The sequence below is a fragment of the Sciurus vulgaris genome (genome assembly GCF_902686455.1).
Source record: "Sciurus vulgaris genome assembly, chromosome: 18".
Classification (NCBI taxonomy): Eukaryota; Metazoa; Chordata; class Mammalia; order Rodentia; family Sciuridae; genus Sciurus; species Sciurus vulgaris.
Window position 1 is genome coordinate 30,129,534 of NC_136479.1, and position 27,991 is coordinate 30,157,524.

A 27,991-nucleotide genomic window follows, 5' to 3' on the forward strand; every position below is an offset into this window, starting at 1 on the left:
CGCCCTCGCGAGCGCCTGCGCGAAGTCGCGGGTCGGTTCGCCCGCGGAGTCCAGAAGGCTTGGAGCTGCGCGGTGCGCGGCGGGACCTGCGCCATGCCTGGCATGGTGCTTTTCGGCCGGCGCTGGGCCATCGCCAGTGACGATTTGGTTTTCCCCGGATTCTTCGAGCTGTTCCTGAGAGTGCTGTGGTAAGGGCGACAGCTTTGCTGGCGACTGGACCGCGCCGAGGAGGGGCGGGGGGCGCGCTGTCCCTTGAGACAGTGACAAAAGTCACCAGGTTGCTGAGCGCTGACGCGGTCACAGCGCTGGCTTTGCATTCCCTTGTCTAGTGCTCACCACCGCGGAGCAGGTAGGTGCTGTTGCTGTCCGCATTTTACAGACGCCAAACCGAGACCGGGACAGGGGAGGCGGTGCCGGGGTCACCCGCGCCTTAGACGTCAGCGCTGCAGGGCAGGAGCACCTCCCGGTTGCAGCGCAGGTACCTGGCACGGGGGAGCGGGGTCGTCGTTGCCGACCGAAAACCGTGGCCTCGAGGTATTCTTCCTCGATCCGATGCACTTGCATCGTTCCGTCACTCCGCGTGGGAGAGCAGAGCTCCTGCCCCTACAAGACAAAAGTTGGAAAACAATGCCATTCTTGAGCCAGTGGTGACAGAATTTCTCGAGAAGCAGAAAGGCCCCGCGTGCATGTGTTTTCTTTCGGAGTGTGCAACCAGTGGGAAGCGGCATTGGTGCATGAAGTCTGTTGGCAAAGGGTGTGGGCAAGGAATAATATCATCGTTGTGAAAAAGTAGATTCTCAAGGGGAAAGGAATTTAAAAACAAGAAGTGTTCGCAGCTATTTCCCAGGAACTTACTAGTTTTCAGAGCCAGGTTTTTCTGAGATCATTTCCCTATTATTATTCCTAGACATGAAGGCCTGATATCACAAAACCGAAGAAAGCAAAGTTATCTAGTCCAGTTCCCCTTCCCTTTTTTTCTTTTTTTTTTTTTTTTTAATAATTTCTCGGGTGATCGGGGGTTCAAACCCAGGGCCTTACACAAGCACTGTACCACTGAGATCAATCCGCAGCCCCCAAGTTCCACTTCTTAAAGGTTCTGTGCTTTAATCTTTAATAAGCAGTCTTGCCAAGTGGTGTACTGCCATCTAAAATACCTCTAGGGACGGGCCAGGTCATTATTACTTTGTGTTGTTCAGTGCTGTCTTTCATTGTTCTGCACTGAATTACAAAATTGTAGTTACAAGGCCACAGGACTTCTCCTTTCTAGTTTTATCTGTGCTCACCATGGACATCTCTGCATTTCTGTTCAGTTCCTTCTCTCTTGGTTTTGAATTACACACTGCAGATTACAACATGTGTTTGTTGCTTTGTTGTTAAACCACAGAGGTACAAATTCTCATTAGTAATTTAGCAAACATATAGTTTGTTGGCTTACCATTTGCATATTTCTGAATCATGATGAGCAGTCCTCCACATTATATTTGTTTATTTGTGACTTTAAATGGATTATACAGACATAGAATAAGAACAATGATGTAAGCATGGAAAGTGATACTCTTTAGTTGACTTAGTAGATCTTTTATTGATGAAAATTATATTCCATAATCAGCCTTACCTTGTTTTGAAAAATATTAACCCTCTTTCTTGAATCATGTTTTACAGAGCAGCTCCTTGAATTCCATTTCTGACCCTCCCTTTTTCTGGACAGGTGGATTGGCATTCTGACATTGTATGTCATGCACAGAGGGAAGCTAGACTGTGCTGGTGGAGTCCTGCTCAGCAGTTACTTGATTGTCCTCCTGGTCCTCCTGGCAGTTGTTATATGTACTGTGTCAGCCATCGTGTGTGTCAGCATGAAAGGTAGAGTCGTTTTCTATTTGACACCTATTCTTTTTTATTTTAACAGCCTTATTAAGATGAAATTTGCATACCATGCGACTCACCCATTTAGAGTGTACAGGTCATTGATTTTTGCACAACAGTGTTGTGCAACTATCACCACAATTAACCTCGGAATATTTTCATCATCTCCAAAAGACATACCATCTCTTACTATCCCCCACTTCACCCAGCCCTAGGCATCCCCTCATCTGCACGCTGCCTCCATAGATTTGCCTATTCTGGGCATCACCGAAGTGTTCTTATGCACTATGTGGCCTTTTGGTCTGGCTTCTTAGCATGTCTTCAAGGATCATCCATGTTATACATGCTCAGTACTTCATTCCTTCTTATGGCTGAATAAGGTTACATTGATGGGATTGACCACATTTTACTCATTCATCAGTTGGTGAACATTTGGGTTTCCATTTTGGGGCTACTACACATAACACTGCTTTGAACATTTGCATACAGGTTTTTGTGTAGACATGTCTTTTCATTTCTCTCAGGTATGTACCTAGGAGTGGAGTTGCCGGGTCATGTGGTAACTCTATGTTTAACCTTTTAAGGAACCACCAGACTTGTGAGCAGCTGCACCATTTAATTTCCCACCACCAATGTAGAAGGGTTCTAATTTCTCGTCCTCACCAACACAATTATCGGACTTTCTGATTATAGCCACCCTAGTGAATAGGAAATGGTATCTCATGGTTTTGATTTGCATTTCTTTGATAACTAATGGTGTTGACTGTCCTTTCATGTGATTATTTGCCATTTTTATATGAGTTTTGGAGAATTGTCTACTCTTACAAACAAGATTATCCTTTTATAGTTATATTAAAAATATAAACGAGATTATGCTTTTTTAAATTCTCTTTGGTGCTAGGGATTGAACCCATGGCCTTGCACATGCTAAACATATAGTCTACCAACGAGATAAATCAAATTGTCGATGGCCAATTAGAAGGGTAGTGATACAGTGGGTGACAGAGTGCAGGTCCTGACAGTTTGGGATGATGACCTGAAACAGATGTTAGTTGCTTCACAAGAAAAAGATCTAAGGGCTTTGGACGACTAAGAAGCACAGCATGCACTCATTTACTATGGGAATACATAGAAAACAGCTGTGTGTATTTTAGTATTAAGTAAAACTGTGATCTGTCAGGTCTGGACTGAAGAAGATCCCAGTTCAGTGGTCTTTGTTGATCCCAACTCTGGGTTTTCATGACTACGAATGCTGAAGGGGAAAGGAGGAATCGAATGTGTGTAACTCAGCTTAGCTCAGCGACGCTTCCCAGGCAAGGCGGATTTTCTGAAAGACAAGTGCTTAGACGGTGTCATTTCAGACCCAGCAGTACCTCAGTCACATGCCCTTTTGGTCAAGTCACATTCCACTTGGACCACCGAGTTCATAAATGTAATGGGAGATTCAGACCTGGAACAGTAAGCGTGCCCTGCCTTTCCCCTTAAACGTTTTTCTTCTGGTGTTTCTGGTGGTATCAGGACTCATTTGCATTCCTGTAGTGGATGCTTCTAGTTGCTCCTCCTAGACACTCCCATGTTGCCTGTACCTCACACCCCTCGCAGAGCCCAGGAGTCCTTTGCAGGTCAGCTGGTGCCATGGGTTGCCTGTCCTCCAGAGCCTGGCCATGTTTAGTCCCTCCCCACCCCTCACACACCAAGGAGGTCAGAGACGCTTTCGTGAGTCCAGCTCAGGATGGTCCTCACATGCGGGTGATTGGTTCAGGAGTGGATGTGGGACCCAGTGTGGGCCACTGAACACCAGGAGCACTCACTGGAAGGTTCTGGGGAAGTGCTTCCTTGCCTTTGTAGGAGAGATCAGGATGACAGTCCTGGGTGTGCTGCCTCTCCACTCGCCCACAGAGGAGGCAGTGCCCTGAGAAGCCCAGTGGCCACCCACCTCTCACAACTAGTCCTTTGAAGCCTGCACAGGTTCTTCCTGCCTTTAAACCAGTTTGAGTTAGATATTCTGTTACTTGTGGCCAGAGGTATCCCAGATAAACTGAAAGCAATGTCTTATAAAAACAGTCAGTTTAATTACCAATTTGTAGCCAGGCACCATAGCACAGTCCTGTAATCCTTGTGGCTTGGGAGGCTTTGGCAGGAGGATTGCAAATTTGAAACCAGCCTCTTCAACTTGGGGTCTCACTAAGTTGCATAGGGCCTCTCTAAGTTGCTGAGTCTGGCTTTGAACTTGTGAGCCTCCTGCCTCAGCCTCCCAAGCTACTGGGATTACAGGTGTGTACAATACCATGCCTGGCTCAAAATGAAACATTTCCTAAAGGGGCTGGGGATGTAGCTCAGTGGTAAAGTGTGTCTGGGTTCAATTCCCAGTACCAAAAAAAGAAAACTTTAGTTACCAATTTATTACAAAAATTAGTATTGAATGTCATTAAAAACATTATAGAAAATTCAGTGAAGAATATCATTAAAAAGATTTTAAAAAAAGAAAAGAACAAGTGGGAAAAGGCAATTGTAACACCTGAGACAAAGAAACAGTCTCCTCAGTATATAAGGACTTCTACGGTGACTAGGAAGGGAGCCCACAGGCAGTAGAAACACAGGCAGACGACATGAGCAATAGACAGCAAATGACTTTCACGTGTTCAGCCTCAATCACAAAGTAAAATCCCTTAGTACCTTGCATTAGTGAGGCTGGGTAGAAATGGGCAGCTTTTTCTGTTCTGGGTGCCAGGGGTGGTACCCAGGCCTCAGGGTGCCAGGAGGGCGCTCTGCCATGAGCACGTCCCCAGCCCTCAGGCAGCTCATTTTGTTGGTGAGAAGGTAAACTGGTTGACTCCTTTGGGAGGCCAATATGAAGTAAGAGTGTGTGTCCTCGTTTTTGTCCTGTATATTCAACTTGTGCAAAGGAGCCCTTGCAGGGATCTTCATCAGGGTGCTGTTCCCAGAAACAAAACATGGGAAAGCACTGTGTGTGTCCAGAGGTCACTGACTAAGTGGCCTGCACCTCATCCATGTCACGGCTACTGTGCACCTTTACATGAGGAACTGATTCCTGGATATGGATGGTGCCAGGCCTACCCCCAGCCTCTGATAGTGCCCAGGCCAGAGAAAATGGGCCCAGAACCCTTGCTGACCTCTGCCCTTAGGCTGCTGGCACTGAAGCAGGTTGCACAGTGGTGGGAAAAAAGAGAGAGAGAGAAAATAAGCTGTGAACAGTAAAGGGTGGATTCCTATGCGATAAGGTGCAGACACTGTATGTTGTTTGCTGCTCTTTTCCCTAGAATTTAATATGTGTTGTTCATGTGCAGACACTCCCTGGGAGGAGACAGGATTAGGGGTGGGAGGCTCAGGGGTGGGAGGAAGGCTTGAAATTTCCTTCATTATTATTCTCATCGGCAACATTATTTTGTGATACTAGGGATGGAGCCCAGGGCATCAAGCATGCTAGGCCAGTGATCTGCCACTGGGCTCCTCCTCGGCCCTAAATTGAGCTTTTACCTACTTGACCTATATGAATTTTTTACCCCTATACTTATTCACTGAGGGGTGTGTGTGTGTGTGTGTGTGTGTGTGTGTGTGTGTGCGCGCGCGTGCATGTTTAGTATTTATTTTTTATATATACTTTAATTTTAGGTCTATTTAAAATACCACCATTGGTAAATTTAATTATTGGTTCAAGGATAACTTCCACTGCCCTTTTATTCCATTAGTAAAGTCTTAATAATTAATTAATAATTAAGCAAAAAGTGTGTTTAGCATTAGACTTATATTCTCTAAAAGAGCTATCACATGTTGTAGAAGGAGCATTTGGAACAAAATGATTGCGTCATCTGTATCCAAAAGACTGATCCTCTTTTTCTTGGCTATGAATACATAGTTTTATAGCTTTGCTGGGAATAATCAGTATTATCGTAGTCATTTCTTTTCTTTTTTGTTTTTTTTCCTTCAGTGCACTGGCAGTTGAACCCAGGGACACTCTACCACTGAGCTAGGTCCCCAGCCCTTTTTTAATTTTTAATTTTGAGATGTGTCTGGCTAAATTGCTGAGACTGACCTTGTACTTGGGATCCTCTTGCCTCAGCCTCCTGAGTAGCTGAGATTACAGGTGTGTGCCACCACACCTTGCTGGTTTATCTTTTTATTGCTGAGCAGTATTGCATGGTGTGGATGTACTAGTTTAACTTCATATCTACTGTAAGAGACTTTGGTTATTTTCCATTTTGGACTGTCAAAAATAGACTGCAGTGAAATGGTTACAGGCTCATTTCTGTTTTTTTTTTGTTGTTGTTCTTGTTGGGTTTTTTAATATATATTTTTAGTTGCAGATGGACATAATATCTTTATTTTATTTATTTTCATGTGGTGCTGAGGATCGAACCCAGTACCTCACAGGTACGAAGGCAAGTGCTCTACCACTGAGCCACAACCCCAGCCCCTCATTTCTGTTTTTGATTTGAGAACCTCTCAGATGAAATCCTGTAGTTGTCACTGTGTGTGAGGTTTAACTGGGGACAGTCCACTCTCATTGCTACCACGTTTTCACGGAGAAGGCCCCTGACAGCTGAGGGCTGCTGTTCACCATGTTTGGCTTTGGTGACGAGATGTCTCCTTATTCTCCTCTGCCTTTGAGCCTCAGGAGTTCTTGTTATCTCTAGCCAGAGAAGATGTCTGCGGTGGCCAGAGGCATCAAAGTTCACGGTTCTGTGACACAGGCCTCTTTGTTGCTCTGCCATCGGTGACTGTGCCTGATGCAGGACCACAGGTCACTGGAGGAAGACAGTGAGGACGTTGCACCGCAGCTGTGCTCCTTGGGAGTGGGGTCGTCAAGTCAGGGCACCGACTACAGGGCCAGGTCCACTCCAGCTTCTTTATCTCAAGAGGAAAATGAATGTGAAATAAAGATGCCTCCCAGGCAGCGTAACTATGGAAAGGGACCTTCTTCGGTGTCTCGTGTCTTTTCTGGAACCTTGATCTGAAGCACCCCATTTTGCTTCTTTTTCTCTGTGTGTATTTCATTAATGCAGCATCTGTAGCCATCGTCACTGTTGCTGTTTCAAGTCCAAGTGCTTCAGATAGTGTTAGGGTGGATGGTGTCCTAACATGTCCTTGTTGAGAGTCCTGGTCCTCCTAAGGACAGTGTGGGTACTGTTTCCGGTTTCTCTAGGAGGGCCAGCTATGTGGGACTGTTTTTACAGATCTGCACATTTCATGTGTCCCTCAGAACTGTTAGAATTAATTATTTTATAAAATTTGTCTTTGTGCCAGAAATGAGACAGAAATCACTAAATATTTTTAAAAGATACTCTAAGTAATTCTAACAAGATGATTTTTGGCATTTAAGGACTATTTCTTTATTGTGTCATTCTCTAGATCTTAGGTATTTTTTTGATATTGTTTTTGTTTTAATCATATGGCATTTTAATTTTACTTAGATTAGTGTTTATCTCCACTTTTTCCCAAAAGAAGAGAGTTGATGTTTTACATCAAGAATTTAAATACACAGACCTCTACTGATACTTGGATTTGTTTTGCAAATACCATAGAAATGTCATGTTTCAAAACTGGGCTTTTGGGGCTGGGTTGTGGCTCAGTGATAGAGCGCTTGCCTGGCATGTGTGAGGCACTGGGTTCGATCCTCAGCACCACATACAAATAAATGAATAAAATAAATGTCTATCAACATCTAAAAAATATTAAAAAAAAAAAAAAAATCCCCCTGTTCCCCCTGATGGGCAGAATCACAGCCTCTGGGACAGGAATCCTTTAAAAAAAAAAAAAAAAAAAAAAAAAAAAAAAACTGGGCTTCTTCAAGGGGTCTCACACATCAGACGTTTTTACTTCTAGGGCTGGGGGTGTAGTTCAGTGGTAGAGCACATGCTTAGCATGGGAAAGGCCTTGGCCAGATTGTTTCAGAAAATACCTCTTCTGTGGTCTGAGCCTCAGTTTCCTTGTTTATAAAATGGTGTGATGACTGGTTTGTGAGGATTAAGAATAGCAGACACGCAGGTTTAGGATGGTGTCTAGGACATGTGGTTCTCTGTACGTGTGGAGCTTGTTTCCCAGGCTGTTAGAACCTGGGCAATGCACCAGCCAAGCACACCTATGATCCCTGAGGATTACAAGTTTGAGGCCAGTCTCAGCAACTCAGTGAGGCCCTAAGCAACTTAACAAGACCCTGTCTCAAAATAAAAATGCTGGGAATGTAGCTCAGTGGTAAAGTGCCCCTGGGATCAATCCCCAGCACCAAGTTAAAACAAAACATAAAAAGAACCTGAGCGGCTCCATCCTGTTTGCCTGGGACAGCCCCGTGGCATGCCTGTTGTCTCAGCCTGATTATGAACAGTGCCCTCTTTTGCTCTCAGAAGTCTCCCCGTTTGGGCAGTGATTATGTGTTTACCCCAGTCAGAGCCCAGAGTAGCTTTAACCCCCATTGAAGGTGCAGAGGAATCAGGCTTTTTGTCATGAGTCAGGCTGCACCTTGTCAGCTGCTCCCCAATGTGGGCATTGGTTACCAAGCACCGTGGGAGGAATCCAGGGCGGGTATGGGGGTGCACAGATGTGTGCCTGGGAGCTGTGCTGCTGTGAGGAGGCAAGCGAGCCTTTGGTTATTTTCTGTGTTTCAGGGACCATTTGTAACCCTGGACCCCGGAAGTCGATGTCTAAGCTGCTGTACATCCGCTTAGCGCTCTTTGTGCCAGAGATGATCTGGGCTTCTCTGGGGGCTGCCTGGGTAGCGGACGGTGTCCAGTGTGACAGGACCGTTGTGAATGGCATCGTGGCAACTGTCGTTGTCAGGTGAGGTCTTCCGTCTTCTCTTTTAGTTTTCTTCTCATGACAAATGCATTTTAGACATAGGTGAACAAGACTGAGGAACACCACAGGCAGTCCAGTGTCAGGAGGGCTTCCTAGCAGAGTTAGAATCAGACTGGGTGGCTCATGAAAACTTAGGGACACTGGTTTGCATATGAGAATTAATTCATATTCCTTTGTTTTTGTTGACTTTTTATTTCTTACTAGTTCTCATTTTTCTGCATTCCCTCTCTTCCAAGAAGAAAGAATACTGGGCCAAAACTCAGAGTAGGATGAAAATAAATAGTGTCAGGAATGACTATAATACTATAGTAAGGCTTATAATATGGTCTCGCAGGATCTAATTCTGTCCCTCCTTTAGGAGTATGGAAATGGGCTGGTGCTGTTGCTGCCTTTCCTCAGCCACACAGCCAGGGGGCAGCAGAGTCCACTCACCGAGGTGCATCTTCCCAGCAGCACTGTCTATGAACTCAGAAGGCCAAGCACACTGTGGGGCCACCTAGAAATACTCAAACACACGAACAAAAGACCTACCAGGGTGTCACACAATATGGAAATGCTCTTGGTTTTACTGAGAAACTCTGAGGCACTAAGCGGTGAGGGTAGTGCCCTGAAGAACTGGTTCTGGCAGCTTCTGTGTTCATGCTGCAGCTCTGCCCAACCAACAGTTCTGTTTCCTTTGTGGCTTTTATTTTTACCACTCTAATCTTTATGGGGCCCCAGTTAGCTATGGGTTCATGAGGTACTTTCTAGAAGAACTGAGTTGCTTGCCTCAACCCGGATCTGGGAGATCCATGTCCTCCTGGGGAAGGAGCCCTCTGGAGGTGGGGCCCACCGTCACTGAGCCTTTTCCACTCTCTGTTTTGCAGTTGGATCATCATCGCCGCCACAGTGGTCACCATTATCATTGTCTTTGACCCACTGGGGGGGAAAATGGCCCCATATTCCTCGTCTGGTCCCAGCCACCTGGATAGTAATGATTCAAGCCAGTTATTTAATGGCCTCAAGACAGCAGCTACAAGCGTGTGGGAAACCAGAATCAAGGTCTTGTGCTGTTGCATTGGGAAAGACGACCATACTCGAGTTGCTTTTTCGAGTACGGCAGAGCTTTTCTCAACCTACTTTTCAGTAAGCCGAAGGGATATGTTTGGTCTCTTTCTTCTCTTTCAGTAAATGCTTCTTTGTGAAGTTGAGCGCACTGCATCTTGAGCTGAGCCCCGAGTCACATAAAGGGGCTTTTGAGGACCTGGAGCCTTTGGGCATGGCCTGGGGCAGGCACTGTGTCTGGGATGAGCACTCTGGGGAGCCGTTAACCCCAGGGGCCGGCTTTTTCAGACCCTACCTTGTTGGTCAGGGGTGTGCTTTCATTGACACCTGTTCACTACATTGTTGAGGGGTTTTGGGTTTTGTTTGCTTGTTTGTTTGTTTCAATTCTGGAGATGGAACCCAGGGCCTCACATGCTAGGCAAGTGCCCTACCACTGAGCCACACACCCAGACCTTTTTATTTTATTTTTGAGATAGTGTCTCCCTAAGTTGCCAAGTCTAGCCTCAAACTTGTGATCCTTCTGCCTTGGCTTCCCACGTAGCTGAGATTATTGGTATGTGTCCCTGTGCCCTATTTACACTGTTAAGATCTCCAATTCATTTTTAAGGAACTAAATGAGGAACCTGAACATTTGGAGAATAAGTTCCTAGTTCTTTTCTTATATATCTCCTCTGTTCAGCTGACTCAGCAGATACCATGCACAGGCAGAGCAGTATGTGATTTCTTACCACTTCATATCATGATAGAAATGATAGATGATTCTACTTTCAGAGGAAAGCTTGAAGTGTTGCAGTACAGAAGGGTGTCATTCTAGAGCCTCCTACTGATTTGAAAATACTTGTTTTTCTTTCATATTCAGTATGCAATTTTGTCTTTTCATGTAATGTTCTCTGATAAACTGCTGTTATTTTCTGTATCGAGACCAAGTAAGGAGGAAGAGTGTTGACATCCCCCTACCTTCCTGTCTCTTTCTTGCTTCTCAGTGGTGCCCAACTTTGTACTGTTCAGGGCTGGCCCCATAGCCTGACACCAGGCCACAGCAGCCTCGAGGGGATTAGAGAAGGGTGTCCCCCTGAATCTTGAAGGAGTGCTCCAACCAGTCATTAAGATATTTGAAAGGAGGAAGAAGAGAAGCTGGATATTCTCCAAGAATTTCTTATTCTGCATCATAGGCAAAACTGATGACCCAGAGGCCCAGTGACCAGTACATGGTCATTTCTTGTGTGCTAGAAGTGCCTGCTGTTGGCGGAGGACTTCTGCTCCTCCATATCTGTCCTGAAGAAAGTAAGGGGTAAGGTCAGGCTCCAGAGGCTCTGTTGCTTTGCTTGTTCGGGGTTTCTTTTAGGGCATGCTGTACCCAGTAAGCAGACATTCAGCTTCACAAATCTCTGCTGTAGACTGTAGTTTAACAAAATTTTCACAGCAACTTGAGAAATGATGGTATTAATCTTGGGCTCAAATTGTACATTACTGAAAAGGTGGAGGATTTACCCACATACTCCCCAACTTTACAAAAGTTTCAAAATAGACTAGTAAACTAGAAATAGTTGTCACTTGAAATGAAAGTTTTAAAAAGATTAATCTAGTGAATTTGTCTGAGGACAAGATATGAAAAAATATTAAGCTCACATATAGAAAGAGTCCTGCAAGGAAAATGCTTTTTCAATTGTATGTGTGTATCACTGTATCTGTGTGTGTCCATATGTGCCTATGAACTGCATAAAACTGGATTTTAAGGAGTTACTGGGCAGTTCCTGCTGGGTTTTAATGATAGGCCATTTTGATTTTCCACACAGGACACAGATCTGGTGCCCAGCGACATTGCGGCAGGTCTTGCCCTTCTTCACCAGCAACAGGACAATGTCACCAACAGCCAGGAGCCTGAGGAGGTGATCAGCCACTCCCCTGGGCACTCCCAGGTAAGTCTGAATTTGTCAGATTGACAGTTTTGACATTCACTCCTCTGTGTCGATCTTCAAAGATACACAGTTAGCCTCGAGCAATTTCAATAGCAATTGGGCTGGAATCAGATTTGCAGCTTCTGCTTGTACTTTATCACCTGTCTGGTGAGGCAGCTCCTCATCCGGAGCCCATTCTTGGCCAGTTCACCATCCATCATATTTTGAAGGCCCCCTGTTTTAGGAAATTCACTATTGGATGCTATGTGCCAGGAAAGTTCTTTCTAGGATGGGACTTGAGCCCGGTTGCTCCGATGAGGTGTGTTTCGTGTTTTCTTTTTTCTCTGGGCTCGAGGGGCAGAAATAGTTCCTCTTTGCTTTATGTTGGTTTTCTGCCATAGATTTTAATGCACTCAAAAGCCAAAACTGCAAACAGACTACACATGTCCCAGCTCCTTGCTGAAGCACCCAGTTCTTCGTAGTAGAACCTGCCAATGCCTCTAGGCAGGAGTCAGAAGAAGCCTCAGAGTCTTTTTGATGTTGTCTCCCACCATACTCCCTGCATTCTTGGAGGGTCCATCTAGTCCGTAGTTAAAGATGAATTTTTCCTGCAGAAGTCCTTTGACAGTTACAGTTCATGAGGAAAGAGCAGGAGGAATCAGGAATTGGAGTTCTTGCGTTTAAGATCTTAGTGCGTTCATCCTCCCCTCAATGAGTTCCTCTAAATGAAAGCTTTTTTTTCCCTTCTCTTCCAGGAAGCTGATTTGGATGCAGAATTAGAAAATTGTCATCATTATATGCAATTTGCAGCAGCTGCCTATGGGTGGCCTCTCTACATTTATAGAAACCCATTTACAGGACTGTGCAAAATTGGTGGTGACTGGTAGGTTGGCTTGGTGTGAGGCTTCCAATTGTCCACATTTGTCCTTTAAAAAAAATTCTATTTTGAAATACTTCAAAAGCTTTCAAGTTGGGCATAATGGCACACACCTTAGAATCTCAGCTACTCAGGAGGTTGAGGCAGGAGGACTGTGAGTTCAAGACCAGTGTAGGCAGCTTAATGTAGACCGTGGCTGGGGCTATATCTTCATGACAGAGCATCCCTAGTGGTTCAATCTCTAGTACTGCCAAAAAAAAAATCTTGCAAAAACCAGACATTCCCTCAAATCCTTCATCTGGAGTCACTAGTTCTGACTCATTTCATGTGTACTCTGTCAGCTTCTGTCCATAGGCGTATTATTTTCCCTGAACTGTTTGAGATTCACTTACTACTCCATGCTTCTTTACTTCAGCCTGAATTTTGTAAGGACATTCTTTTACATACCTCTAATAAAATTGTAAAATTCAGGAACTTTATCACTGATTATTAATGAATTTGCAACTTGTATTCACATTCTTCCAGTTATATCAGTAACATCCCTCTTCACGATTTTTCATCCACTGGATATGGCACTTTGCACTGTGGTCGTCACAGCTTCCTTTTTTGTTTGCATGCTGGGGACAGAACCCAGGCCTCGTGCATGGAAGGCAAGTGCTCTGCCACGGAGCACTGTCTGCAGCCCCTGGCTCTTCCCTGTGATCTCCCTCAGTTTAGAACAGCTCCTGTCTTTCTCTTCTCGTTCACAGCTTTTACGTTTGGAAGAGGTCGGCGCGTGTATTTCGCAGGAGGGTCCTCCATTTGCTTTTGTCTGATGGTTTCCTTGTGATTAGATCCAGGGATGATCTCCGGGGAGCTTTATGTCCTGCTGTGTCCTGTCAGGAGCAGACCGGTGGTGCCTTCCTTCCCTTTGAAACAAGATGTCTCCTTTGGGGAGATGCCTTGAGACCACTTAAATATCTGATTTCTCTCCAGACTTCCACCCAGTATCTTTGCATTCATTGATTCTTGCATGAATCAGTAATTTCTAGAGTCATTGCCAAATTATGATTTTCACCATTTCTTCTGCATTAGTTGTCATTCTGCTGTAAAGAAGAACTTTTCCTTCTCTATTTTTTATTATTAATATTTACACACAGATTCTGACTTTATTCTGTGGGTTATGATTTATTATTGTAATAAGTATAGTATTTATTTTGTGCTCAGAAAGTCCCAGACTTGGTCCTAGAGACTCTCCTGTGTCCTTTCGATATGTCCCTATCACTTTTTTGAGCACTTCCTAAGCTTCTGACATAAGGTACCCACCTCCTCTTCCTTTCTCCCTATAACGGTTTCTGCGGGCCTCCCCTTCCTCTCAGTGTGGGCAGTGGTGTTTAGAAATCAAGATCTAAGTGTGCCTATCACTCCTGGTGTTATAGCTTTTGGGCCTTTTCAGTGGACAGAGCTGGGGGAAATAGCAATTTCATGCAATTCAGCCCGATGGGTCTATCAAATTGAGTTTAGCTGAGCATGGTGGCACATAACTGTAATCCCAGTGAGGAAGGGGACTGAGGCAGGAGAATCCCAGGTCCAGATCAGTCTCAGCAACATAGCAAGACCCTGTCTCAAAATAAAAAATGAGAAGAACTGGGGGTGTGGCTCAGTGATAGAGCGCCCTGGGTTCAGTCCCCAGCATGACAAAATAAATGGATGCGTGAATGAAGACATGCATGCACGCCGCTCTCTGTTAGCCAGCTTGTCCTGGAAATTATCGGCTTTAGTTCTCCTGTTTCCTGGGAAAATAAAACAGTGAGAGTCAGTATTCCTGGTAAGGGTTCAGGTTGGACCGTAACCTCTTTGCCCTCTTTTTAGTTGCAGAAGCAGAACGACAGAATATGACTTGGTTGGAGGTGATCAGCTCAACTGCCATTTTGGCTCCATCCTGCAGACGACAGGGCTACAGTACAGGGACTTCATTCACATAAGCTTTCACGACAAGGTGCAGTATCAAACAGAAGCTCTTAACTAATTTTGGGTCCTAGAGTCCTTTGAGATTCCAGTGGGAATTAGGAATTGTCCTTTTTGTAATTCAGAGGCACACACACACTCACCCCCAAATCTTGTGTACTGTTTCATGCATTCACAGACCCCCTCGAAGCCCATACAGGTCCATGGATCCAGGTTTAAAACCAAGGTTTAACAAAAGATGGAACAACCAGGGTTCATCAGAGATACCCTGCTGTCTCACCTGACTCCAGTAGGGGACGGGTAGTGCAGCCTGCGAATCCCATGGCTAGCACCTGTGGTCTTGCCCTCCAGGAATGGCCTTAGCTGCTCAGCACAGGACTCATTTATTCATCAAGTGATCAATCAGTGGTGCCATGACCCACCTGAGGGAGGTAGAGTGAGGCTTAAACCCACCAGGCAGCAGCATAGTAGATTTGACCTGCTGGCGGGGTGAGAGAGGCTAGGAAAGAAAACCACTGGGCATGCAGGTCATGTGTGTAATGAAGGTCTTTGGTGTATAGTGTCAAAGTGGAACCCTGGCTGGAGAGGATGAGGAGGGAGACGTGTTTCCTCAGGGTTTCTTTGTGCTGATCACAAGGGACACAGGCATGGTCTAGCTTTTTGGCATGTTTCCATTATTTAGGCCTCACGCACATTTCTCATCCTTTTAGGTATATGAGCTGCCCTTCTTAGTGGCTCTGGATCACAGGGAGGAGTCCATCGTGGTCGCTGTGAGAGGGACCATGTCGCTCCAGGTAACACTGGATCCTGACAAATTAGAGCTGGGGACTGTCCTGGGAGCAGGGAGTGCAGATCACAGGCTGCCAGTGCTGAAATCGAGAAAAACATTGTTAGGCAACAGCAAAGACACAGGAAGGCACCCTGACAAGCAGATCCAGGATTGTGAAATATCCCCTTTGCAAAACATGGGTGAGCTTGTTCCTTTAACTGACGAGAGTCGGGAGCAGAGATGCCAGCAGGGTCATCCTCCCAACTGGAGGGCGTCTGAGGGGGGCACCTGTTTAGTTCTCTTCCTGAAACTTCCCTGGGTATGTGGCTAGGGCCCCAAACCCAGGGGACCATCCCCTCAAATCTGTGCCCCTAGCCAGAGAGGACAAGTTGAGTCTTGCTGTTGAAAGTCATGTGATGCTTCCCAAGTTCCTCTTCTGGTTCCTTACTGGGCCAAGCCTCTTGCCAGGCCTGCAGCCGGCTCTTCTGCAACAGCAGACCTTGGTCTCCCCTTGGTCTCCCCCTGCCCAGTGGCCCCCTGGGGTTCCCCATCCCTGTTTCTCTGGCGTGCTTTCTGCTTCCTCCTTGACTGCTCCTCTCTCACTTCCTCATACTTCTCTGCTGACCCAGAAAATGTACAGAGACTCCACAGCTTGTGCTCTCAACCCTCTTCTGCTTTGGACCAGCTCTGGGTGCCCCGGTTCCCAGGACCCCGTACTTGCATCTTGGAGGCCATCTGGGTCCCCGGACCCTTCTCCTCCCAGGCCTGTGCTTCCTCAGGATTCCTTTACCTCCATTCTGCCAGCACCCCCAGTTGGTACTGAAGAAACAGTGACGTTGTCCTTGCTTTCACTGCCCACTGCCCAGTTCTGGCCCAGGCCTCTGGCCATGTCCTCCGTCTCCACACACAGCCCTCATCTGTCCAGTCCTCTTCCTGCAGTGGAGGGTCTCCTGGCTCTGCCCCTGTCCAGGCCCTCATCTTCCCAGTCTGTCCTTTCCCGTCCTTTTCAGAAACCGCCCACGTTTCCTGCTGCTTTTAGTATGAAGCCCATGCCAGTCACCTGGGGGCTCTTCACAGTGCAGGTGTGGAGCCCCACCCCGGTTCGCAGCCTCTGGGGCCCAGGGACGGCCTGGTGCTGGGGCCGTGCCTTTGCCCCAGGCGGGCCACCCCTCGCTGAGGACAGGCTCTTCCCTGCTGCCTCAGTCTTTTCCTCAGCCCTGTCTCCTCAGGACCTGCCCTGCCCCGGGTCCTGCTCCCTCCTGCGGCCAGCCTGGCTCTGGCGGTGGTCCATGGGCCCGTTCCTCTCTTACAGTTCAGTGAGCTCTGGACTGGGCCTCAGGACAGGCGCAGTGCTTTTTCAAAAACCCTGGTACGGGCTCCATGCAGTGAGGGTCCTTGACTGGGCACAGTGGGGGAGGTGTGTCTTGGATGCACCCACATCCCCTTCAGATTCATGTCTGGTCCCAAGCTGCTGCCCTTGAGGCCTCAGGACCTGCCTGACTGGCGTGGGCATCTCTGCTGAGCTGGGGCCTCCCAGGGTCCCTTCTCATCAAGCTGACCAGGAGATTGCCACCTGCTGTCCCTCAGAGGCGTGGGTGCCCACCACCGGCTGCCACTTCTCCTGTCTGCCTTTTTTACAGGACATCCTCACCGATCTGTCTGCGGAGAGTGAGAGCCTCCACCTGGAGGCTGAGGTGCAGGACTGTGTGGCACACAAGGTACAGTGGGGGTAATGGAGTGGCAGTCACCCCCCTGGCAGCTGCCATGCGCAGCAAGCGCGTGTTCTCACTGTGTGGGTGCCCACATCAGGCCTGCGGGCGGCGGGTGTAGGCCGAGGATCTTTCTGAAGCCACACAGTCACCCGCACGTCACACCGGCGTGTAAGCCCGAGCTGCGGCTCTCCTTCCCTTGGAAAGCTGCCGTGCGGAGCGGAGCGGAGCGGCCGAGAAGGCTCCGCCCAGGCGCAGGGAAGCCCCAGCCTCAGCCCCAGCCGCTTCACAAGCTCTGCTTCCGCGGATGCGGCAGGGGCCAGGGTCTCCGTTTCTCACTGTGCCATGGGGTTGGGCACATGAGCACCACCTAATGGGACAAAGAAACACCCAGCAGGAGCACAGCCTTGGGTTTGTTAAGCTGTGCTTACAAGAGTTTCATTTTTAATTTTCTTTAGTGGTAGTGAACTACACATAATATTTGTTATTTTAACCATTTGTTTTATGATTTTGGTACTGGGGAACTTTGCCACTGAGCCAATCCCCAGCCCTTTTTTACTTATTATAAGGGGCTTTGCTGAGTTGCTGAGGCTGGCCTTGAGCTTGTGATCCTCCTGCCTCAGCCTCCAAGCTGCTGGGATTACAGGCATGGCCACTGCACCTGGCTAACTTTAACCGTTTTTAGTGTACAATTCAGTGACATTAAATGTTTGCACAGTGCTGTGTACCCATCACCATTATCTCTACCCAGGATTTTTTATCATCCCCAACTAAACTCTGTCCCCATGAAACCCTAACTGCCCCCTCCACAGCCCCTGGGAACCTCTATTCTGCCTTGTCTCTTTGGATTTGTGTGTTCTAGGAACTTCATATAGGTGGAATCATCCAGCATTTGTCCTTTCGCAATTGACTTCTTTCACTAATTAGTGTTTTCGGGTTTGTCCACGTTAGGACATACTGACATGTCACTCTTCTTCAGTCTTCACAATAGTGCATTGTACAGACATGGCACGCTTGTCTCCCCACTCGTCACCAGTGGACACAGGAGGGGTTTGACTAGTGCGCTGTGAGCATGAGTGTTCAAGTTCCTCCTGTCATTGAAATTCTTGGGGTTTGTACCTAGGTGCAGTTGCTGGGTCGTGTGGTGAGTCTGTGTTTAACTGTGAGGAAGCCCCAAACTGATTTCCACAGTGGCTGCGCCATTTTACCTTCCCGCTAGGATCCTGTGTTTGAGAGTTTCATTTTCTCCGCATCCTCGTCAGCACTTGTTATTTGCAGGCTTTTGATGATAGCTGTCTTGCGGGGGGTGTGAAGTGGCATCTCACTGTGGTTTTGGCTGGCATTTCCCTGATGACTAATGACATTGCAGAGCAGAGTTTGTTAACATTTAGAGAAAGTTGGAATGACTCACTTCCACAGGTCGCAGCGACTGCCTCTTGGGGGTGGAGAGCTCGGGCCATCAGGGGAAGGTGATGACTTGACTTTGATTTTGTATACTTTGTATAAACAGGTACTGCTTCTGTCGTAGTCATTTTAAAAGCTGTGACTGTGGTCCTGCGCGTGGAACCCAGGGCCTCCAGCCTGCTGGGCAGGCATTCCACCACTGAGCTACACTACCAGTGGGAGTTTTGCCCTAAACCTTTAGTGGTCTTTTTGTGCATCAATTCACAAAAGACTCCAGTTTAACTATGGTTATGTGTATGAAGGAGGAGAACTTTTGGGGCTTGGGGAGATAGCTCAGTCGGTAGAGTGCTTGCCTTGCAAGCACAAGGCCCTGGGTTCGATCCCCAGCACCCCCCCAAAAAAAAAAAAAAGAAGGAGAACTTTAGACACAAAAGGAGAACTTTTGGGGCTCCTTCAGGGCTCGTGGGCTGTTCAGAAAAGGGCTTCCTGTGACCATGAGCCTGTGCCTCAGACCAGTTAGCCTCTCCAGAGCTGCCCCAGGCCTGTTTGCTGCTCTTGGCGCTGACACTGTCCACGTGATCAAAGCCCAGCCCCCTGCGTCCAAGAGCTGCCTAGGCATTGCCCCCATTCCAGGGACATCCCTGCAGCCGCTGCGGCGCGTTCTCTTTGACTCCGATTGTGCAGAACTGGCAGCTGAATAGCCGCCTGTGAAGCACTGCCTGGGGCAGAGCACACGGCCCTCAGGAGCTGGGATTCGAGAGTTTCATTTTCTCCGCATCCTCGTCCGCACTTGTTATTTGCAGGCTTTTGATGATAGCTGTCCTGTGGGGGGTGTGAAGTCAAGACCTTCTGTCTGAACGGGCAGAGGGTAGAGCCTTCCGACTGATCCATCCTGTGTGGTACCGGGCTCAGCGTCCTGCTCGCACAAATGGCGAATTACTCGATCTTAGTGTGCAGCTGTTTTAGAGACGATCACAGACTCCTGTCTTGTCACAGATCCCCTGACCTCTTCGTCTACACTGCAACCACATAGGACAGGGCAAGTCCTGCTTGTCTGGGGCCTGGCAGAGAAACTGTCGTGAGGAGGCTCTCCACAAGTAGACTGGCCAACAAGTAGGCTGGCCAGCTGGGTTGTCTCCTCTGTTGGAACTGCATAACTCAAGGAGCCTGTGATGTGGAACCGCTGTGTTTGTTAGAAAGTTTTAAATTTTATTTTTGAGGTTAAACCCAAACCTCAACTCCCTAGAACTCACTTTTGATGGACTTTTTTTTTCTTTCTTTCTTTCTTTTTTTGAATCTTTGCAGAGTCAGGGGATGCTTAGTTAGTGTCATCGGTTAAGAACTGTATGGTGACTAGACGTGCTAATGCGTGCCAGTAATCCCAGAGACCCAGGAGGCTGAGGCGGGAAGTCTCAGGTTCAAGGCCAATCTCAGCAATTTAGTAAAACCCTGTCTCAAAATAAAAAGAACCAGGGATGTGGCTCAGTGCACTGTTAAGCACCCGAGTTCAGTCCCCAGTACCAAAAATAAAAAATAACTGCATTGTATGCTTTAACATTGTTCAAAGAGATCAGTCATTTATAATCAAAATCTGATGAACCATAGGAACTCGTCCGAAATAAACTGCAGTGTACCCATGCAGCACAGCACCGCGTGGCCACAGCAGGGGCTGCAGAAGTGTGTGGAGATGGGGAAGCACGCTCCTGGGGTCGTCCCTTTGTCCTCTTCAATAAGTAGAGAGCACCTGTTTCATGCCAGGGCCCAGACCAGGAAGGAGCAGAGGACAGGAGGGCCCCTGACCCCCCAGGTCGCGTCCTGTTCGGGGAGGTGATCGGCATCGATAGTGAGTGCCTGTTGTGAGGTCCTGTCTTCGAGTCCCGCTGACCTGCCTGTCTTTCAGGGGATTTCTCAGGCCGCCAGATACATTTACCGACGACTCATCAACGATGGGATTTTGAGCCAGGCATTCAGCGTCGCTCCTGTGAGATTCTGTTTGATTTTCCCCTCCTCCTGCCCCCAGCTATCGCTGTTCTTCGCTCTTGCTCACTCTGCTCTTCATCCTCTAGGAATACCGGCTGGTTGTCGTGGGGCACAGCCTGGGTGCCGGGGCTGCTGCTCTGTTGGCCATCATGCTCCGGAGCGCCTACCCGCAAGTCCGGGCGTATGCCTTCTCCCCGCCCCGGGGGCTGTTAAGGTAATGCCATGCTGTCCTGTGTGTAATGGTGCCACCCACAAGCCCTGTGGTCCACTCGTCTTAACCCAGGGGTGCTTGATCACTGAGCCACCTCTCCATCCCCTCCAGCCCTTTTTTATTTTTTATTTAGAGGCAGGGTCTCACTACGTTGCTTAGGGCCTCACTAGATTGCTGAGGCTGACTTGTGGTCCTCCCAACTCATCCTCCCGAGCTGCTGGGATCACACGCCTGCGCCACCACGCCCAGCTCTACCCACCTTTTATTTCTAGCTTCCTTATAGCCTCTCGTTCTGGAGAAAAGGTTGTTTTGAAGCACTGTGTAGTTGAAAAAGGATTATCCACAGCCTTTCTTACACCCGACTGTGGCTCTGATTTCCTAAATGATATAATTCTAAGATTCGCTTTGTGAGAGACTACTTTTGGGGGCTCACAGCAGAACTGAGCAAAAGGTACAGAGTCCCTGTCTCCCCCACACCCTGCCCCACACTTGCAAGTCTCCCCCGCTGTCAGCAGCCCCCCAGAGCTGTCACCTGTCACATTGACAAATCTCTGTCACCTAGTACCCGTAATTTGCATTAGGGATTCTCTTGGATGTGTACATTCTATGGGTTTGGACAAATAAGTAATGGCATTTTTATGAATTTGAAAACTATTTTTCTTTGCTGATTCAGCATACTGATTGGATAGCACCTATAACCTTTCACCCTGATTTTTTTTTTTAAATTGTACCACAGTTTTGAAAAGAGACAAAATAAGAATAAAAAAAAATAAGAGGACAAAAAAAGAACCTTGTACCTGTTATAGAAAATTGGGAAAATACAGAAAAGTGAAGAGATAAAAGGTCCTCCCCCGCCCACCCCCGTGCTTGGGAATGGAGCCCAGGCCTAGCATGTGGTAGGCAAGTGCTCTACCACTGAGCTACACCTCAGCCCCTAAATAAAAAATTTTCAATAAAATACAAAACTCAGAGTAGGGAGTACAGCTGGGTGCAGTAGTATATGCCTATTGTCCCAGCTGCCAGGAGGCTGAGGCAGGGGAGGATCACCTGAGCATAGTAGTTTAAGATGGGCCTGAAACCTCATCCCAAAAATAGATGTAGCAAGAGTACGTTGGGTAAGCGCCTACTTAATTGGCTTCAGTAATTGTTCAACATATGGCTAATCATTTTATGTTCCTTCGCCCCACTTCCCACATGTCCCCAACAGCTGAGTTAACTTGGAAGTAACCCTGAGACAGCATGTCATTTTATCTGTAAATACCTAATGTATCTAAAAGATAAAGGGCTTAGGTGGAGGAAAAGAGGGGATCATGAGCTGAAATTTATTTCCATGCATATATGAGTTTGTTGGGATAAAACCGACAACTACTATGTGTAACTATAATATAACTACAAAACTCTTAAACAAAAAGATAAAGGGCTTGGTTGGTTTTTGTTTGTTTGGGTTTTTTTGTTTGTTTGTTTGTGGGGGGTGGGTACTGGGCATTGAACCAGAGTACTCTACTGAGCTACATCCCCAGTCTTTTTTTTTTTTAGTTGTAGATGGACACAATACCTTTATTTTACTTATTTTTCTGTGTGGTGCTGAGGATCAAACCCAGTGCTAGGCCAGCACTCCACCACTGAACCACAACCCCAGTGCCCCCAGCCCTTTTTATTTTTGAGATGGGGTCTCACCAAGTTGCCCAGGCTAGCCTCTGACTTGTGATGCTGCTGCCTCACTCTCTTGAATAACTCAGGTTGCCGGCACACTCCACTGCACCCAGCTTAAATTTTTTAAAATAATTTCTTAATATCTAGTAATTAATCACATTTTTCCATCTATCTCCTAAAATTGGTTTATCTGCATTAGGATCCAAAACAAGGTTCTCACATTGGATATGGTGGATTTGCCTTGTAACTGTCTTTTAACATACAGATTTTTCCCTCTCTTCTTTTTACTTTTCTGTATTTCTTGAAGAAACCAGGTCATGTGTTCTGAGAACTTGTCCAATATTTCATTGATATCCGTGGTTTCATTGATCATGGCTGTCTCGCCTAGGTTGGTTGTAGTTCTTTTAAAATGGTACCTAAGGATTTGATCAGATGCAGGGTGCACTTTCTGTCCATATGATGTCATAGGGGGTGTGTGTTTCCTATTTTCCCACCTCTGCAGCCACACTGTGTCTGTCTGTCTCTCTGACGTTAGCCCTAATGATCATTACTGAGATTTGGTTTTTATTGGAGGTTGCGAAATGGTGATAAGCCTGCTTCTGTCATTCCTTCTACGTTAATAAGTTGAAAATTACCTATAAAAATCTTATCTGCAAGTATTGGTTACTTTGAGGTTGAGGTGCATAGTTCATACAGGAAGTTCAGGAGAGACGCATACATGCTGGGATCTTTCCACCTAGCATGCTGGGAAGCAGTCTCCAGCAATGTCGACTCCTTCACCTGTCAACTTGTGAGCCGTCCTGGCTGTGGCCATGGGGAGTCCCTTCAGAAAGAAGGGACTCCAGCCTTTGACACAACCCCAGTTGTCTGCTAAGTTTTCTTGCTTTCTCATAAAACAAAATCTTCTCAAGTTCTGGGCTTGTTCATATCTGGAATCAGCCATACTCCAAGGAGTATCAATTCCCATTGTGGGAAATGGGACTATAATGTAGACACTGGGGTGCTCATTACGACAGGGTCAGTTGTGGTTCCTTTCAGCAGAAGGAGGCAAGAAATGTTTTTTTCAAACCCTCTCTCCATGTGTGTATAAATACACAGATCAAGGATTCAGAATAGTTACACTAATGTCACATCCAGTAGTGCGAGTACTAGAAGTAGCTCGAGAGTTCCTTGCAGTTTGTTTTGTTCTTAGGATCTCTTCCTGCTATGGATGTACAACCAAATTACAGGTATTTCAAGTCACTTGAAATAATTGGCTCATGTATCTCATTTGGCTTTTGGTTTTAGAGATTACTTGTGGTGTTAGTCGATTATATTCTAATTATGTTAATTAAATTATGTTAGTAAAATATTAACATGGTTCCAAAGACAACCCTACAAAGCAAATATTCAGAGAAATTTAGTTTCCATCCTGTTTCCTCAAAAACATAATTTCTTCCATTCCATTTCTGATTTTTTACTTTTCATTATCATCATATGTATTTGTAGTCTTCTCTTTTTTAATTATATCAAGCATATCTTCTTCAACTTCCTCTTTATTATTTATAACAATAAATATTATAATAATAAATAATAAATATTATTGTTTATTGCCGAGGATCAAACCCAGTGCCTCACACGTGCTAGGCAAGTGCTCTGCCACTGAGCCACACCCCAGCCCTTTTCTCTTTGTAAGGGCAGCTTACTGTACCTGGTCTTTGCTTCGTTTTTATTCCTTTGGACTTCAGCAGCATATTCTGAGCTCATCATAACAGTACAGAACCCTGTCTCCCAGCGGTAGAGGACTCATGTGGACAGTTGTGGGCTGAACCCAATTCTTTGTTGACAGACGTTTGGTGTCCCCCCTCTGCCCTTCACGTAGCACTGGGACGAATAGCTTTGTGCCTCTGTCTTCTGACCTTCTTGCTAGTGTATCTTAGGTAGCGTCTGCTAGGTGGAGTGGCAGGGCCAAAGGGTAAATGTATACACCTGGTCTGCTCTCTGGATCCAGTTTGATATTTTGCTGTGGAGTCTGTTGAATGGCTTTTGTGGCTTTAATAGAATCTGGCAAGTTGCTCTGGCTGAAGGACAAAGAACGACTACACCAGCCTCCCACTGACCTGGCCGTGTTGCTTGATTCTCTCTAAACTGCAGAAGACTGACTTAGTGTCTCATTTAAAATTTCAGCAAATCTCTTTATGAGTACTCCAAGGATTTCATTGTGTCACTTGTCCTGGGAAAGGATGTGATTCCCAGGTGAGTGTGATGGATGGTTGGTCGGTGGGTTGGAGTAGCTGAAAATACTTAGTACTGAGCCTCAATCTCATCTTTTGCTAAACAGGTTAAGTGTGACCAACTTGGAAGATCTGAAGAAAAGGATCTTGCGAGTGATTGCTCACTGTAATAAGCCTAAGGTAACCTGGGTGCCAGTGTTGAGGATCCTCAGGGAGAAGTTATATGGAGTTGAGGGGCTGTCTGAATCCATAGCCTTGGAGAGGGCACTTAATGCCATTGCTTGGAATTCCTCTTCTGCCCTCGGAACAGATTTTTATCTAGGATTCTGTGATACCCGAGAAAGCAAATGGCTAAACCAAGTCCTCGAAGTGCCAGTTACGAAGTACTATAACAGAATAATCCTGTTCCAGCTAAGCGATTTGCCTTTTGCCAGACTTCCTAGTCCTATTTGTGATTATTCTGGTGCTTTTGATTATATTGTCCCTCGCTTAGAAAATAAGGCTGCTAAATCATATTTTAAGAGGCACTGGTATGTCCACGTTGTGGATATTATGTAAACAGTGATAGAGGCTGGGAGCATAGTGCACTTATCTGGCATGCATCAGGCCTGGGTTGAACCCTCAGCACTGCTAAAACAGGCACACGCCTGTAATCCCAGCATCTCAGAAGGCTGAGACGGGAGGATCGCAAGTTTGAAGCCGGCCTGGGCAACTCAGACCCTGTCTCAAATTAAAATTAATCAAAAGGGCTGGGGTGTAGCTCAGTGGTAGAGTGCCCCTGGGTTCAGTCCCTAGTATGGCAATACATAAATTTAGAGGACATCATGAAATATGAGCAGACAGAAGCAACAAGGAGATATTTATAGAAGTATGGTTGGGTTTTGACAAAACCTTTGAAAAATATATACCATAATCCAAAATGTGATCTTAATGGGATAATGGAATTGCAGATGATCTCCCCCCACCGCCCCGCTTTTTTTTTTTTTTTTTTTTTTTTTTTTTCCTTTTTTCTTTTTTGGTGGTGGTACTGGGAATTGAACCCAGGAACTTGTGCATTCAAGGCAGGCACTCTACCACCTCAGCTATATCCCCAGCCCTCTTTTTTTTTTTTTTTTTTTTTTTGACAGGAGAAATAAGTCTTTATTCAGTAGCCAAAGAATGGAGAAGAGGGAGTTTTGCTCACGAATCAACTTCTCCACTTAAGAGGGTTGCGGGATTTCAGATTCAGCTAGGATTCATGATGGAGAGAGATAGCTAATAAAGGGAGGAATACACGTCTTTTCTGAGATTAGGTTGAGATCTTTCAGAAACTCGGGTGCCACCTCTTTTTGTTCCTTTTATGGTCTGATATTTCTGGTCATGGCAGCTGGGAGCCTTCAGGTAGGGAGACAGACAGACAGACACAGACACTAGGCAAGTTCAGGTCAAGCCAACCTTATAGTTCAACAAAACATTTCTCAAAACGATCAACATGGGGGGAGATAGCTCAATCGGTAAGTCCCTGGGTTCGATCCCCAGCACCGCAAAAAAAAAAAAGGATCAACATGTCTAAATGCAGAGCTGAGCAGAGTCTGACCCAAAGGTTAAGGCAGCAAAGGAGACAGACACGAGGTGAAGGCAGAGATGCCGAGTGTTTTCATCCCCTCCAGTCACCCATTTGATGCCCGCAGGCCCACGTGCAGAGTCAGTGTTCTCAGCAGCCAAGGCAGCCGTCACCATCACAGGCCACAGAGCAGAGGTGTCTTCACTTCTTGTTTTTAAATATTTTGTTAGTTGTAGATGGACACATAGCTTCATTTTATCTATTAACATACGATGCTGAGGATGGAACCCAGTGTCCACACGTGCCAGGCAAGTGCTCTACCACTGAGCCACAACCATCCACCTGTCTTCACTTCTTTAACTTCAACTTTTTTTGGTGCTTGTTGCTAATCAGGAAAAAACAAATTAAAATTGTCCTCTTATCAGCTGTCCCCTCCAGATTTCTTAGAAGGTAACTTCTAAAGGCTGGCGGTATAGCTCAGTGGAAGAGCAAGTGCAAGGCCCTGGGGTCAATCTTCAGCTCCCCACAACCCTGAGAAAAGAGAAGAGAAAGAAAAAAAGAAAAGAAAAAAGAACTAGTATCTAGTATCTTTAAGCATAGGGTAAAACTAATTTGCAGAATTTCCTGAAAATAATTAAGGCAAAAGGTTCTAGGGTCCCATCTCCAGCACCACCAAAAAAAAGAAAAAAAAAAAAAAAAAAAAGTAGTTTCTTCAATACGCATGATTTAGTTTTTAAATATTGCTGCAAGCATGTTGGCTTCATCACCCGAGTCGCCCAACACTCCTTACCTGTGGTTTGGGCGAGAGGACTTCCTGAACACTGTAAGCAGTCCTGTGTGGCCTCTCCAGCGTCTGTCTTGGCTCTCACCCTCAGTACAAGATCTTGCTACAAGGCTGCTGGTACGAACTGTTTGGAGGGAACCCTGATAACTTTCCAACCGAACTGGATGGGGGTGACCAGGGAGACCTGACACAGCCTCTTCTCGGGGAGCAGAGTCTGCTGACACACTGGTCCCCAGCATACAGCTTCTCCAGCGACTCCCCACTGGACTCCCCACCCAAGTACCCGCCTCTGTACCCACCTGGCAGGATCATCCACCTGGAAGAAGAGGGCACCTCAGGGAGGTGAGTGTGATGGTGTGCGGGTCTGTGCACTCCCCCCACAGGAAGGAAAGCACGTGCTAGAGACCACACTCAAGGGACGCTCACTAGCTGGTGTTTTCTTTTTTGTTCAAGGTTTGGCTGCTGGGCTGCTGCTCGGTATAGGGCAAGATGGTCACATGAAGCAGAATTCAGCAAAATACTCATAGGCCCAAAGATGCTGACAGACCACATGCCAGACATCCTGATGAGAGCCTTGGACAGCATGGTGGCCGACAGAGCAGCCTGTCTCTCCTGTCCGGGACGAGGGACCTCTAACACGGGTATGCTCTAATCAGGCATACTGGAATGGCCCCAGGACAGCGGACTCACGTGTTAGTTCTTAAGCTGACTTAATGCGCAAGTAACTTCCATGCCAGCACACTGGATGCACACTGATGGGTACTCAATTCACTGAGCTTCAAAATGACTGAACAGTCTATTGGAACTACTTTTGATCCTAATAGTAGCAGTATCAGGAGTCAGGGAAGAGTGACAAGACTAAGGGACTCCCAAGATAGCAACATGGAGAAGCCATGTCACTTAAGAACTGCCCCAGAAAGGCAGGAATGCAACAGCATCTGAAGACCCTAAGTGGACTGCAGCCTCCCTCCTCAGGGTCTTGTCCTACCACCACTTAGGTGACTCTCAACTTGGAATGACAGGTCTAGTTTGTTTTTCCATATCTCAGGGTATTAAGGGCAGCCCTGAGCTCCCATCTTCGAATGAAGACAGGCGCCAAGTCAAGAGGTAAGCGAAGGCCACACTTCTGCTCCCCCAGCCTATCACTCTACCTGCTGTTTACACCACCTGGGTGTTTAAACAGAAAGAGTGGATTGTTTGATTCTCATGTATTATTCTGGCTCTGAGGTCAGCCACGGGGTTCAGAAGTTTAAGAAATAAAGTACTTATACACCATGAGTAGC

The 27,991-nt window shown here is 46.6% G+C and overlaps 1 protein-coding gene across 1 annotated transcript; it reads left to right on the forward strand.

The window, feature by feature from the left end:
* Nucleotides 1-27,986, forward strand: DAGLB (diacylglycerol lipase beta). The gene is made up of 15 exons (XM_079120448.1): nt 1-188; nt 1,709-1,860; nt 8,487-8,658; nt 9,543-9,801; nt 11,517-11,639; nt 12,374-12,501; nt 14,347-14,473; nt 15,153-15,236; nt 16,852-16,929; nt 20,225-20,305; nt 20,391-20,518; nt 24,335-24,403; nt 24,489-24,561; nt 26,800-27,050; nt 27,162-27,986. The coding sequence occupies exons 1-15, from the start codon at nt 94-96 to the stop codon at nt 27,358-27,360; spliced, it is 2,019 nt and encodes a 672-aa protein (XP_078976574.1). The 5' UTR covers nt 1-93; the 3' UTR covers nt 27,361-27,986.
* The last annotated feature ends 5 nt before the right edge of the window (nt 27,987-27,991 follow it).

What these genes read in the sequence shown, in the direction of transcription:
- DAGLB (XM_079120448.1), top strand. Translation starts at nt 94, where the DNA reads ATGCCTGGCATGGTGCTTTTCGGCCGGCGCTGGGCCATCGCCAGTGAC. An exon ending in TGCAAAATTGGTGGTGACTG is followed by an intron (nt 12,502 to 14,346) that starts GTAGGTTGGCTT and finishes CCCTCTTTTTAG; the next exon opens with TTGCAGAAGCAGAACGACAG. An exon ending in CCGCCCCGGGGGCTGTTAAG is followed by an intron (nt 20,519 to 24,334) that starts GTAATGCCATGC and finishes TTAAAATTTCAG; the next exon opens with CAAATCTCTTTATGAGTACT.